At 39.4% G+C, this 15,321-nt stretch overlaps 2 protein-coding genes across 4 annotated transcripts in view; both read left to right on the top strand.

The window, feature by feature from the left end:
• Nucleotides 1-3,814: 3,814 nt before the first annotated feature.
• Nucleotides 3,815-4,879, top strand: LOC308405873 (chemerin-like receptor 1; the record flags this gene model as incomplete). The annotated part of the gene is made up of 1 exon (XM_080896651.1): nt 3,815-4,879. One exon carries the CDS (start codon nt 3,815-3,817, stop codon nt 4,877-4,879), a length of 1,065 nt encoding a protein of 354 aa, XP_080752777.1.
• A 2,969-nt stretch (nt 4,880-7,848) lies between these two features.
• Nucleotides 7,849-15,321, top strand: part of LOC308405761 (protein spire homolog 1-like) — a 37,055-nt gene continuing 29,582 nt past the window's right edge. For all 3 annotated transcript variants that reach the window (XM_080896495.1, XM_080896493.1, XM_080896494.1), the window contains exons 1-2: nt 7,849-8,469; nt 12,376-12,404. In XM_080896495.1, the coding sequence (XP_080752621.1) occupies nt 8,127-8,469; nt 12,376-12,404 (372 nt within the window). In that variant the 5' untranslated portion in view covers nt 7,849-8,126. The remainder of the gene's footprint in view (nt 8,470-12,375; nt 12,405-15,321) is intronic.

Genomic DNA, 15,321 nt, shown 5'->3' with positions numbered 1-15,321 from the left:
TATGCAGAGTTGCAGTGCAGCAAACCACATGATACCAGACCAGCTCAAATGCCCCGCAGCTTTAGATATGATTTAGATAAGATGGGTGCTGCAAAAATGAAGGCTGTTGGTCTGTCTAATAACAGAGCTGCAAGGAAGTATAGAGGAAGTATAAGAGGGCAGAGAGTTGAGGGTTTGCCTCCCTTTTCCATATCCTATCTCTGTGACATACAATTTTGTGCTGTTTATGTCATTGAAGTCTATATCAGTAAAGATATAGACTGAACATTAAATATGATGTGAAAGTGCCAGTATAAAGCTGCAAGCTGTTTAGTTTGTCTCTGATTTTTGAAAGAGCGCTAATGAATCAATCAAGCATGTAAAATGTCAAAAAAAAAGTTTTGGGGAAGTCACAAGTGTTTATTTGGACAACAAAAAAGTTACTGAAAAAATTAATGTTAATCAGTTTGATGTTATTTTAGTGAAGTTAAACCTAGGCTATTTCTGATTCATTGGTGTAGAGGCAAAAGAGAAACTGACTCAGGACACAGCCCTAAAATCTAGTTATAAATAGTTCTAATAATAAGTAGCTATAAAAACTTTTACAAGAATTTTGCCCATGTGTTCGATTTATGTTACTAAGCAGGACATCACAACTGTGGTCTGAAACAGGAAATGGTTTTCAGTTTGCAAAGTAAACAGTACATTTGCATTATGACTGAAACTAGCACTGGCACAAAACAGACATCTCGACACAGTATAGACTCGACTATAAATACACTAAGAGTTTTCTGTGGAAAACAAGCACAACAAACAAAAGGTGAAAACATTGACACTGACATTAAAAAAATTAAAAATTAAAACAGAAAAAAAAAAGAGAGAAACCCAGGACGTCAGAGATATTGTAAACGACACTAAGATGTCAAGATGTTGATACAGAAATTAAACAAAAAGAGGCACAAACAGGAACACTTAGGTGACTATTGCTGGGAATAATAACACCTGACGTAAACCAAAGCAAGAAATATCATAAAAATTAAGATACAACACTAGAATAACGATAAAATAGACACACAGGAATCAAAGGTTACAATCAAAACAAGAATATTAACATTTCAAATGGAAAAACAAAACAACAAAACGCCAATTATGAGGTATAAGCTATCTAAATACAAGCTATATAACGAAGAAGTCAAGACAATCTGAATTGCCCATGGTATCGATTCAAATTGTCCTCTGGCACAGTTATAGGTATTAGTTGCTACTAAAAACAAATAAAGCAGTTGGAAGCAACGGGCTGAACCATTTTTAAATTAAGTGGGGGGGTATTATGCAATATATTAGAAAGATTATTTTATGACGACACATGCCACCACAGTAGATCCTCCCCTGATTAGTCTGAGTTATATTAACCAGTCAGTTTGATCAGTCATTTTTCTGTATTCATCAACAGCCAAACAGGAGCACTTCACCAAAGGTATGCAATCTTGTTATTTTGTACAACCGTAAAATCCATGGTTATTTTCTATTCAGGAAAACACTAATCTTGTAAAATAAGCTAATTAACTAATATTAGGTAAATTAGCTAAACTGCTTGAGAGCACTGATGTGAGGACTTCACTGTTTTTTTCTGTCATAAATACAACTTGTCTAAAAAGCCTCAGACAGTGGCAGTGCGGTATGTACTTGCTGTAAAACTCCAGATATTATCTGTTATGGTGCATTTAAACCAAATTTAGAAAGTGGTTTTAGTTACATACTATGTCTACCTAATGAGGAGAATTTATGCAAAATCGTGGTGAGTGAAATAAATATAAGCGAATGTTTGTATTAAAATAGTTCAGCTTTTGTTAAAAAAAATTGTTTGGGCTGTAACATCAAAAATGTCTGTCTGTTTTTATGTGAATTAAGCGCATACAATGCAAAGGTCCAAAATGACCAAGGTATTGCGCTTCTTCAAAGACTACAATGTACCTCCTCTACCATTTAAGGTGTCTTTATATTTTGAGATTAGGATGTAGTTTTTTGTTTTGTTTTAATTTTTTTAAGTAGTCTGTCAGGCTTCGTTGAAACACAGGTGTGTCAAACGAACTGCAAGCCGGCTATATACAATTACATCTGTAATGATAACAGCAAAGTATCATGTTTTATGTTGTTAATACTCCTAGACTGTAGGGGGAGCTAGAGAGCTAGAGGGAGTTACCTCTGGGCAGAATGTGATGGCAAAGCGTTGTTTTACATTTACAAATACCTTCTCTTCAAGTAATGGTGTCATTCTTGAGAACCCCCAACAACATAAAGAAACAAGACAGCATCCAGCCCATGAGATTATTTCATGTCAATTATTAATGGCCAGTTTGTATGTGGGACTGCTGAAACCATGCAGGCAGGGACGGGTATTTATTTTGATAAGCAAATCATGCAACCATTCACATACAAAGACAGAACAGACTCATACCATTTTGTGAAAAAAGGCAGGAAGGCAGACATTCCAAAGACAAGTGTAGTGGTACAGGCCAGGTACACAGAGAGAAGGGAATTTTTTTAAATCCAAGCACATCTGGAAAAAGTGAATATGCAGGACTGTGTGCATGTAGCATAGAGCCATGGCTCAGTGTCTGGGTGTCTGGCTTCTAAAAGGCCTGAATGAGCACTTGAAGCCATTTATAGTATTGACTTGTTTGAATACAGTTTAAAAAAAACCAAAAACAACAACAACAACTGGACAGTATGGGTAATGAGCTACCAGAAAGGTCTGAGCAGCATTTCCTGCTTTTTAAAGTACTGATGATGTCATATTTGACATGAGCAGGTTAAACCAAGAGGAGGGGTTTCTTTTACCATAGGAATGCTTCCTTTTGTTTGTTTCATGATACAAAGGGATTTGTTGAATATTTTTTCTTAGATAGAGCCATTTAGTTTTAGTTTTAGATTCCTCAGCTCAAGCTAGTGGTAGTGGCTACTTGAAGGGAAATTGATAGCCCTATATATAGTCAGTCTCTGATTCAGAGGAGGAAGGAAAGGTAAGCTGTGTCACTGAATCCATGTGCGTTTGATTTTTGTTAATTGAGTTAATTATGAAGGGTTTTAGCAAGTTTCACATGTGATGGAGGTCACTGTAAATATATTGCTCATTCCACTTTCCTTATCACTCGAGTCAGACTATCTTACAGTGACATAGAATTGGGTACTAATAAAGTACTGCATTTCTTTCATAGTTATAACTTGTCTACAAACTCTCAGAGAGTGACAGTGTATGTTTTTCTGCCTAATAGTTGAAAAAATGCAGGTGTACCGTTTAAGGTGTATTCAAACCAAACACAAAGGTCATTACAGTTCATTACAAGAACAGATGGTGATTCATTTGTGTCATGCTGCTTCATGAAAATCCATCATCTATGGATTTTTGTTTATTTACACCACTGATTATTTTCCTGCACCTTTTATTGATAACTTGAGTTAAAAACAAGCATGTCCCAGTCATCCCCATTACTTTTTTTTTGTAAGCCCTGTATCATAATTATAATTTAGTTTGAGATATGCAATCTTATAACAAATTGCTAATAATAAATTAGTTGGTATACCTCTTTTTTTCATGACTGCTCTTAAATTTCTTCAATTACTTCTTGGCTCACCTGAAATCTAGACCTTAATCTGCCTTAACGTTTAAATCTGTAAGTGAATTCATTACTGTTCATGTTGATTTAACTCTAAGGTCTGATATGGACAGTCTTCATTTGTGTCATAACTTCAGCTGTACTAGACTCAAGCAGAAATTTAAAACACACTTGTTCACTTGTTTTGTTTTTGTTCTGTTGCTGCAGGTCTCAAAGCAATGATTGCAATGACCCCAGAAAATTTCAGTCCAAGCAATACAAGTGCCGCACCTGATGTAGATGAGTCTTTGGATAACTTGCGTCAGTCTTTCAACATCATATCTATCGCTGTTTTCTCCCTGGTCTCTCTCCTCGGTCTGCTCGGGAATGGACTGGTTATCTGGGTGACCGGGTTCAGGATGAAGAAAACTGTTAACACAGTTTGGTACCTCAACCTTGCTGTGGCTGACTTCATCTTTGCAGCATTTCTGCCCTTTAGTGTAACATTCCTGGCTTTGCGGTTTCACTGGCCTTTCGGTAATTTCATGTGCAAGCTGGACGCCACTACAATCTCTCTGAACATGTTTGCCAGTGTCTACATTCTGGTGGTGATCAGTGTGGACAGGTGCATGTCTGTGGTGTGTCCTGTCTGGACTCAGAACCACCGAAATGTACGCAACGCATTCTATGTGAGTCTGTGTGTTTGGGTGTTGGCTTTGATTGTCAACATTCAATTTTTTTTTTTCATGCACACAGAGGAAGTGTCTAAAAACACAACTTACTGCTTCAGCAGTGTTGAGGATTTTAAATATGCAACACCATCTGTCTTTCATACCATTTCAATCACCCACTTCCTTTTAGGATTTGCAGTCCCCTTCACTGTCATTGTCGCTTGTTATGCTGTCATCATCCATCGTCTCAGGACAAACCGCAACCTGGCCAGCCAATCAAGTCGCCCCTTTAAAGTTATTGCTTCCATTATCGTCACTTTTTTTCTGTGCTGGGGGCCCTATTACATCATTGATCTAATTCAGCTGGTGGTATTTATTCCACCAAATGAAACATTTCACTATGCCTTCCGAATTGTGTTGTATGTCTCCGAGAATTTGGTCATTCTTCACTGCTGCTTGAATCCACTGCTGTATGTCTTCTTGAGACAAGATTTTAAGGCTGAAATACGAAAATCCATCCTGAATGTGCTGGAGAGTGCCTTCCAAGAAGAGGAGACACGCTCTCCCAGTGACATGAAGTCAGTGAACACCAGGCAGAGCAGAGAGAAGTCAGATTTGATTACTGAGGTATAAGGCTGTATATGATGTATTTTGGTTACTGTATTCTGTACTACTTATCCAGCCCTGGAAAAGTGGATGAAGATGGATGGATTATTTTACTTTAACTAACTCACAAAGTCTACCATTCATTTCTAGTTATTAATAATCATTTTGTTTTGTTAATATCTTATTATGAGCTCACCACTGAGTTCTTACCAATATTATGTAAACATTTACATTTTATATTAAATATTTGGCATTCCTACAGTTCACTCTATTCATTATTATTATATGTGAATGTTATATAATTATCATGATGTTACTATGCTAAACAGTCTCTCTAATAGTTTCTTTCTGTCTTTCAACTTTTTTAGGAATGTCAATAAATAATGACAGTAGTGATCATTCTTGCTCATATAATCACTGTTCTTGTGTTGTGTTATAAATATACTTTGATATGTGTATCAGTAGTATTAAATGAACACACAAAGCATTGGATAATAATAACAATATTTAATCATATGCAAACAGCTAAAAGACATTACAATTATAATTTGTGATATATTGAGAATAGGAGACACATCAACAACACACCTCTTCCAATTAATGGCTAATTAATATTATGCTGAACACAGTCCAAAAGATTCAATAAGCCACATCTCAGTGGCTACTGTCAGTTTACTGTTTTACTATCATAGCCAAGTGGCTAAAGGTAAACAGAAATTTATCACTATCCCTACTAATGAATATTCTCTTGTTTCAGGATGCATAATAAGTGCCATTATCCAATGACACATCTGCTTAACTCTATCTTTTGCTCGTTTTTCCTCCTCTTCTTTTCTTTTTTTCTAAACTGAGGACCTGCTGGCTTTGACCTTTTCTTGTCCATCTTCCATTTGAATATTATGAATGAAATGTGCTCTATTTGGAAGCAGCCCGCCCCCTCCCCTTTTGGCAGGTTGTGTGTGAGACTTAAGCACAGCAGTAGCAAGAAGGCGCACCGAGGGATCTCACATTTACTTTTCGCGTATATGTGTGTGATAGAATTTAGAAAACACATCGGTGCCAATTATAAGTCTATATCATAATGTCTGTTATTTTTGTATTTGGTGGTTTGTTTTTATTTCCTTTTATTTTGCAAGCTGGTTTTTAGATGCCACTTCGGCCACCCAGAGAATCCCTGGCCGCTTCGCCCCTCTCCTCCCTGCACGGCAAGAGCTCCTCGCAAATGGAGGGAGCTCTTATTAGAAAACCGATCGGTGCCTATGCAATCCCCAAAATGCGCTGGCTTGATGTCAAGGCAGCATGGGTGCGAGCAACTTGTTTTGTTAATGCCCACCATGATGCCACCTTGATCAATAACCCATGTCGCCCATATCAAAAACTGCCACTGCATGAAGTAAGCCATAGTGAAGGGAGCAGTAAACAGTCTAGCGCAACCTAGAAGTGCAAGTGCCTGTTCGATTCTAATGAGAGGGCTAATCAGAAAAAGACCTGAGATGATACACAACAGCTAAAAGTAGGGCCTTTTAGACAAATAACTATAAGACGGTAATCATAGACTGCTAATCCAACTAAAATAAGAGCAGTGGATACACTTCGAAAGGGAAACAAAGACTTATGTTTGAATGAAGGTGTTGAATCTTTCCAGCCAATTGCTTCACCAAAGGGCAGATCACATGAAGCCCGGTTCAACAGCACAGTACTGACACCTGCTGCTCATTCGATTTACAGCAGCCCTGCTCTGATAATACATGTGGACTCGAGTGGATATGTAATGATGTATCACTTGTAGAATACCCATATGTGTATGTTTAATATAAATACACAAACAGACACACACACACACACATCTACCCATCCTCTCTGAGAATGATTAATGTTATTAGTAGGCGATAGCATGTCAAAATGTTCCTTAACTGCTGACATTATCCACCTTTTTGGTTAGAAGTAGAAATAAAAGGAACTAAGCCATGCTAGACACACTAAAAGGATAAAGAGAAGCACTGTTAAAGGACTGAGTGGGCTTATACACACACACACACACACACACACTGAAGAATGGTGCACACAATTCAAATAGCAGGTGACAAAGTATATACCAAACACAGGAGACAACTAACTAGCAAACTAAAACAGGAAATGAATGGCAATAATTAAACAGGGAACTTGGATAAAAAAGTAAACATAACATGAGGAAATGGCATTGAAAGAAACAACAAAACCTTAAAAGTGGGAAAATACAGGGGAGAAAGGATATCACAAAACTCGTGGAATTAGGTACAAAATGAAACTAGACAGCAAAAAGGGACAGAATTTAAAAGAAAACCCATCTATATAAACATGGTGAACCAAACAGGGAATATCAACTAGAAAACAAAACACCATAAACACCAAACAATCAGCAACAATTCAAAACTTAGGCATAAAACCTAGTGCCCATGACAGACTCACTCTCCACCTGCATTTCTGCATTTCAGTTTTCCCCTTTTAAACTGTTGTATAAATGGTGTATAAAAGCACTGCTATTTATACACTGTTAGATGTATAAATAGCTGGGGGGGAAATGGCAGATATGCGTTCAAACGTTCTGTTCAGGCCAAACAGAAGAAAGTTATGAACTGGGAGTCTACTCCAAAAAGGATATTAAGAAAGCAGCAGTAAACGAGCAGAGTAGGTACATTTTATGTTTACATCAGTCACAGAGACCAACTTCAGAAAGGACTATTAGACCTCAGATTCTACAGGGACACATGTGAACACGTGTGAACAGGTAATAACGGAGAGCAGACATTAGTTTATATTGCAGACCCTTTGCGATTACTCAAAATACCAAACAACTCACTGTGTTACAGGGGCCACAGTTCTTTAACTTGATGCCAGTCCACACTCAGGACTTTGAGAGAAAAAGAAAGCGAGAGAGAGAGAGAGAGAGAGAGAGAGAGAGAGAGAGAGAGAGAGAGAGAGAGAGAGAGAGAGAGAGATCATGTGACAAATGACTGAGCCTAGCTTGCTGAATTGCGATGTGAGACAAACCCACACACACCGAGCCGGGCTTAATCGCATAAACACACCGTATCTTATGACTGCTGGTAGCAAAGCCTGAACATCAGGCGGGCGGGGAAAGATCCAGATCCAGTGCTGTGCTGATTGACTGGCTGCTGCTGCTGCTGTTACCTGGGGAGACAAGAGGGAAGCATCGATGCCTCCGGGTCAGTACTCGCTCATGAGACTGGACCTGTTCTCGCCATCGGGCCTCCTGCACTGAGATAATGAAAGGATGGATGGACGACGATGCGGCGGGGACAACAGAGGGCTGAAGGATGCTGCTGCAGCGACTCGCCGGGATGAGGAGCAGCATCACAACACGATGAACTCGCCGGAAGAAGCGGGAGCGGATGATCTGTCTCTGGAGGAGATACTGAGGCTTTATAACCAGCCCATCAACGAGGAACAGGCATGGGCGGTGTGCTACCAGTGCTGCAGAACACTGGCGACGGAGCACCGGGGCGCTGCCGCCACCGGAGCATCATCAGCGGCTACACCGAGGAGGATATCCGGACCGGGGGGTGTTAGGATACAGAAGGACGGGTCTGTGAGGGTGGACCACCAGGGCTGTGAAGGTAAAATATTATTGTGCCTAGAGCTACTCAGATCTAGGCCAAACCATCACTGGTCTTTTAAATAATATACGTGTGTTGTTCCAACACGTTCTAGTATAATGTTAACAATAAACCTAAAAGAAAGGGCCCCAGTGAGACTATTATAGAGGTGCGATGCAAAAATATCCTGTAAATAGCTCCGCACATGTTTTTGAGCTCACACGTGAAAGATTCATAAGTGTGTGTGTGTGTGTGTGTGTGTGTGTGTGTGTGTGTGTGTGTGTGTGTGTGTGTGTGTGTGTGTGTGTGTGTGTGTGTGTGTGTTCCTGACCAGGTGCTCAGTTTGCATGTCAGGATTAGTCCATAATCTGCATCATGTAGCACCAAAACAACCAGTACTTAAGGCTCCATGACCTGATCTCATCTGCACAAAGACATACCATCACAAACCCCCGCCGCTCTCTCCCTCACATGGCTTCATGCGTCTCCGCTCATTTTCACTGTTTCCTCCTCAGCAAACACACGTGTGTGGGCATCATGTGGTTTCATCTCTTTTATTTATTTATTTTTATGAAGAGCCCGTCAGCCTGTTTTGTCACCTCGTATCAGATCAGTCTGTTCATCCCGCTTCATCTGATTAAAGCATGTGATTACGAGCCGAAATGCGGGCACTGATCAGATCAAGGCGTGGACTGTTGCCCTGCTTGTGCCTGAACAGAACAGGGACCATTAGTGATACATCACCCTTGTTTTTTTCATTTAGGTCTTGGTTATATTTAGTTGTTACTTCTACCTGTGGGAGCCACATTCATTGGCTACAATTAATGAGAGGCAATAAAACAAAAAGAGCTAGTTAGAGTTAAAGCAGTGTTAGTGCCATGCTGGAAATATAACAGAGTCAGAGAGAGAGTAGTAGCAGTGTGCCAACTGAAAAACCACTGTAATATTCTCAAGCTACCCCTACGGGCCTTTAAAGTGTGTCTATAGTGTTGTAATCCTGATGTTATTGTACTTTATGGTGGGTCATGTGTAACATGAGGCAGAGTTAGTGTTTGTGGATATTTTTTCTAGCACGGTCGAGCTTTTAAATTGAGGGATAAGCCTGGAATCCAACCAAAACAAAACAGGTGACACTGCATGCTATGTGATATTTGTATTGCCTTATTCTGTGGGTGCGTCTGTGAACATTTGCTTAAACTAAGCACCTGATGTTGTTAGACTAAGAGCTGGTGTGTTCATGTTCGTCTATATTTACATTTGCCCAAAGAGTGCAGAGCAGACTGACTTAATGCCTATCCATCTCTGTCTTTGTAATTGACTACCTGAGGGCCTGAGGGAAGTGCTCTCAACTCAGCTCCGACGTACACACACTGTTACACAACCCTGCTGAGTCAGTGTTATGGCCTTTGATTCAATACATTTCACATCCTGCTTTGTCTTTGAGCAAATCTGAGAGGCTCAGCTGTGATGCTCATGCTGGTTTTGGCCTGTATGTCTATATGGTTATAGAATGAATGGGTTATTTTTAGGAACATGGATGCAACCACTGGAGAGGGGAGTCATCCTAGCCTTTATTCCTCTGTTGCCTGTGTACTGTGACATCATGCTGCAAATAGTGGCTGCATATCAATATGTTTTTTGGATTTGTTTGTTCTTGTACTATTTTTTAAGTTTGTCAGAGAAAAGTAGAGGGTTATTTTTTTAAATATATACCCCTATGGTTCTTCAGATGATCCCCAGACTGCTTTATTGGCTCCGCCTACATACATAACACACCAAATGCTTTCATATGAACGGATTTTGAACTTATTGTTAAACGGTTTTAAATGGTTAATGTAGGCTATACAGTATTCAGCATTCTACTTCTACTCAACTTCTACTGTTTGGAGTCATAGTTGGGATTTTCATTCAGTTATCCATTATATTCTGTAATTTTGAGAATGTGTTTGCATGTTTATTGATTAATAGAGCTAAACTGTTTTACTAAGTGCTGTGCTTTTGTCTTCCTAATGCACAAGCTTAATAATCAAAGCCATTCATGTAAATAATGAGATAAATGTGTGGTAAAGGTTTTAAAGGTTAAGGACTTTTGAAGCTATCATCTGCTAACATGGCTTCAAGTTAAATCCTAACACAGTTTGTTTTAGACTCCGTTGCCGTTTAACCCACATTATGTCTGCTATGTAATACAGCATTTAACCAGGCCACCTGACACTTTTTATTACATCTCAATGACTGTAAATGTTTTTGCTCATGCCTGTTAGAAATAGATGGAATTTCATGCCAGTACTCTCCTTGACTGATTCATTTTGAAGGCACATTTGATTGTCTGCTCATTTTAGATGCAGTTGACACATCTTCACCTCAGCAGCACGGCATTCAAATCTACTGATGCGAGTTAAAGTTGTGGGCTGATGTCAGTGGTGCCATGATGTTGCATTCCTGCGTATTACAATACAAAACAGGGGTTTGTTTAGAGGGTCATCTGTTTGCAGGCTGTTTACTCATGATGTAAAAGCTCTGCTGATGTAGCCGGGAGAAATGCTACATTCTTCCTTTTGAAGGGAGCGCATTCATCCAACGCGGGTTCTCGACTGGAGAATTTTGTCGTCACTGGTCATGATACTCAAAGTGATAAATAAGTCACAGCTTAGAGATTTTGTTGAAATTGATTCCAGCTTGCATAATGATGGCAAGAACAAAGTGGGCCAAAATCAGTTTATTGATCAAAATCAAACTTGTTATCACTGATAAATAGGAGGTGCTTGACCACAGAGGAACTGCATATAAGTCCCAAGTGCTACATATTAAAAATCCTGTGATGATACTTTACTCTACTGTAAAATGTGACATCTGAAACAATAACACTGGTGATTATTATGCCCCAAATCTATACAACAAATAAGAGTAAGACAGATGAATTAATATTATTGTCAAGCAGACTAAGATCTCATCTCACCTGATGCTTGGACAGTTTGCCAGTCCATCATAGGGATGGAGAAAACTGTAATGCACGTATCTAATCAGTCAATCACTGGTCAGCAATCTAAAGTATTTAGACATGTAGTTATGGTCAAGACAGCCTGCTGAAGTTCAAACTAAGCATCAGAATGTGGAAGATCACGGATACAAGCGGCGGAAATGAGCTTCCTCCAAAGGGTGGATGGCCTCTCCCTTAGAGATAGGGTGAGAAGTTCTGCCATCCGGGAAGAGCTCAGAATAGAGCTGCTGCTCCTCCACATCGAAAGGAGCTAGCTGAGGTAGTTTGTGGCATCTGACAAGGATGCCTCCTGGGTGAGGTGTTCCGGACATGTCCCACCGGGAGGAGGCCCTGGGGCAAACCCAGGACACGCTGGAGAGATTATATCTCTCGGCTGGCCTGGGAATGCCTTGGTGTTCCCCCGGATAAGCTAGAGGAGGTAGCTGGGGAGAGGGAGGTCTGGGCTTCTCTGCTTAGGCTGCTGCCCCCGCGACCCGGCCCCGGATAAAGTGGAAGAAGATGGATGGATGGATGGATGGATGGATGGATGGATGGATGGATGGATGGATGATGGATGGATGGATGGATGGATAGATGAATGGATGGATGGATGGATGGATGGATGGATGGATGGATGGATGGATGGATGGATGGATGGATGGATGGATGAAGCACTGTGAGATAAGAGCACTAACAACTACACCACTGTACCAGTAATATTATGTTCTCTGAGAATTTCTCATCCTTGATATTAAAGACGTAAATCAGTTTTCGTAGTTGGTTGGAAGTCCTGTCAGTGCTGTTTTATTCCTAGAAAAAGAACTTTTGTAGCTGAACCGGGATTTGTAGCTGAATAATATGCTACCTTTCATTTATGCATCAAAGTTCGAGTACCTCATGCTTCTTTGCTGCTCATGATAACAGTGCTTTCTTTTTTTAATCTGCAGGTAAATACAGCCCTTGCACAACAACAGAGGTGAGTAACTGCACTCTAATACTGCTGTTGTTACTTTTATTTCATCATCACACACTTGCACATGTTTTGTATGTGGATGTATTTACTTGTTTATAGAGTAGCAGGTGAATAGAATTTGGTATCTATTTTTTTATTTGGTATTTATATATGTTGTGGAATCCGCTTGTTGAGTGGAAATAAATGATAAATAAATTTAATTTCAAACGTGTTTTAAATGAGCGTACTCACACAAAGTGATTACTTTGGGTGGAGTTAGTTTGTGAATATTGTTTGCAGTTGATTAAATCTGAGACTTGAGCAAATGCAGATTTTCTGGAACACAACCAATCATTCAATTAGCGAGTTACTTATGAAGAGAAATATGTGGCTGTACGTACAAATAATGGCTTCCTGTCCACAATAATGACATGATAATCTTTTTAAATATTTACTCTTTGTGAATGGTTTCATTAGCTACTTACAGTAAGCTAGCAGTCAGTCACAACAACAGAGATATCATTCAGATTACAGTGCGGACACCCTGTAGGATTATTTCAAGTGTCAGATAGTGCTATGGTTGAAACTGTCGTAAGCCCTGGGTGTGTGTTAATCCTAATGTTTGCACTGCCACTGCTCTGGCTCCCCTGCCTCTAAAACTAATACCTTTAACAAATGAAACAAGTTCAAAATGTGCTTTCATTTTCTCAGTAAGGAATGGATTTCACTTTAGGCTTTACAAAGACCTGAACAGTCCAACAAAGCAAATACCAGACTGTCTCCAGTCTGAGGTATTTACACATTTTTTGCATGTTCAGCAGCGAAATTGTGGTTAGTGTCCTGATGTCATGACAACCGCTGACAGCTGGGCATTTTTTGATACAGGAATGAGATGTGCTTTTTAATACCTTGAAGTAATTTCAGATTTACAAAACTATTTAAATTTTGAGAAGAATTCATACGGAAAAAAACGCACTGCGAAAAAAATGGAGTCGACATCATGCTATGATGAGCCGGTCCTGATAGAAAAAGGATGAAACTAAGATTCTGGGTTTATCCACTTGTCACGAGCAGGGAGAGTTTCATGGTTTGTTGTTAGTTTATGAGAAATTAAGGAGAAAACTTCTGTGTTTCATTTGCATTTAATATCTCTGCTTCTAGGTATGTGACTGCAGAATTATTAAGGGTGGTCAAATCATCTTGTTCATTGTTAAAAAATCTATATAAACTTGTGAGGCCCAGTAACGCCATAAGCCCTGAAGGACAACTAAAGACTAAAGTAGATAGAAGAGCAGTGCTCTGTCCTAGAGAGAGAAATCAGATCACCTACCTTAGGGTGCAAACCACAGGTAACACTGAAAAAATAGTAGCCAGGTGGTGAAAACATAAACTAGGGTGTTGATCTTGGCCAGTGATGTTCTCTCCAAGTGTCCTTGTAGCTGATGATGAGACCTCAGCTCGAGGTATCAGGATGAACTCTTAATCGTATAGGTCCTTACTTTCTGTTCTTACTTTCTGTCAGTTGTTGAAAAGGCGTGCTGGACATGACATCACAGTACAGATGGATAATGAGCCTTGATCGCTGGTATTAAGAGGCAAAGTAATGAATTATGAACCAAGCGAACAGTTATCATCAGCTCTGATGTGGAGGAAAAACTGAACATTCCTCTAAATTAACCTTCAAGCAAAAGGAAACTGTAGTATTTCTTTAAACTTTAAAGTAAACTTTGTAGTATTTCTGTAAGGTATTACTCGACAAATGTACCATTACATAAATCTAGGTTTATTACAATGAAATAAAGAAACAAAAGCTAAAATAGCTTGATTTTTAGTCGCTATAGGTAAAGCTTGTGTAGCCTCACTGCTGCCTCACAAACTCCTGTAATTTTCCAAACTCTGGGGTCTGTGTACAGTTTTTTGTTCTAAATCTGCAGCCGTTAATCCAAAGCCAGGGGTTATTTTCTCAGGAACTGAAAATCTCCTGAAGATTGACAGGACATTTTACAGAACTGTTTTCACAGGCTGAGCAAGACTTACCGTGATGAGTCTTCCAAAGCTGATATGTAAACTGACCGTTTGAAACACAGAGCGGCTGTAGCAGTTATTCTGTTTTGGTTACTTTTACAGTTCATGCCAACAGCAGTTTGACTGTCAAATATGCACACATGATAAATACCTACAAACAAATGCATGTATATATATCATTCCCACTGCACTTAATGTACATGTAAAAAAAATATCTCTGTGACATGTCTTCCAGTGTATCATACTATGTGAAGTCAAATTTGTACACAGTAAAAATTACTATTATATAGTATTTTATTGATTCTGCATTTTTAGCAGTTTGGGGTTTTTATTACTTTATTTTTCTTACTTACTTTTTTATTTTATTATTTTCTAATATATCACTAATTCTCTTTTCCTTTCCTTTCCTTGTGCTGCTGTAATAAATTGAATATGGGATTAATAAAGTCTGTATCTACTGTATGTCTGTCTATTCTACCAACCTATTTCCTCTTTCAGCTGCAGAGTTCCCAGCTGGCTACTCTGATTGACTAGTTAAAATGTCACCCAGCAAGGCCTCCTCCTTTGATGAGCGCTCTGGGAGAATGTTCACCCTTAATTAAATGTCTTTGTAAAACTGACAGTGTGCACTCTCACTGCACTATTATCAGCTGCTCTTAATGATCATTATAATAGCTTCTGGAAATGTCTTACAGTACGGAGGGGTTGGCGTCTCTGCTATTTAGTTTTAGGAACTGTTTTGTCACTGCAGTTACCACACTTTTTCGTCCCAGTTTATTAGAGATAGCGCGCAGTAGCTTTCAAGGCGTTGAGGACTTGGATTGCCGTGTAATAGAGCTGCAATAACAGATGGACTGTCAGGAAATAACCCGAGCACATACACATGCAGTCCGCTGTAGAAGCAGTGAATGGGAAA

Source organism: Rhamphochromis sp. 'chilingali' (genome assembly GCF_963969265.1).
Source record: "Rhamphochromis sp. 'chilingali' genome assembly, chromosome: 11".
NCBI lineage: Eukaryota > Metazoa > Chordata > Actinopteri > Cichliformes > Cichlidae > Rhamphochromis > Rhamphochromis sp. 'chilingali'.
This window is presented reverse-complemented; position numbering and strand designations above follow the sequence as displayed.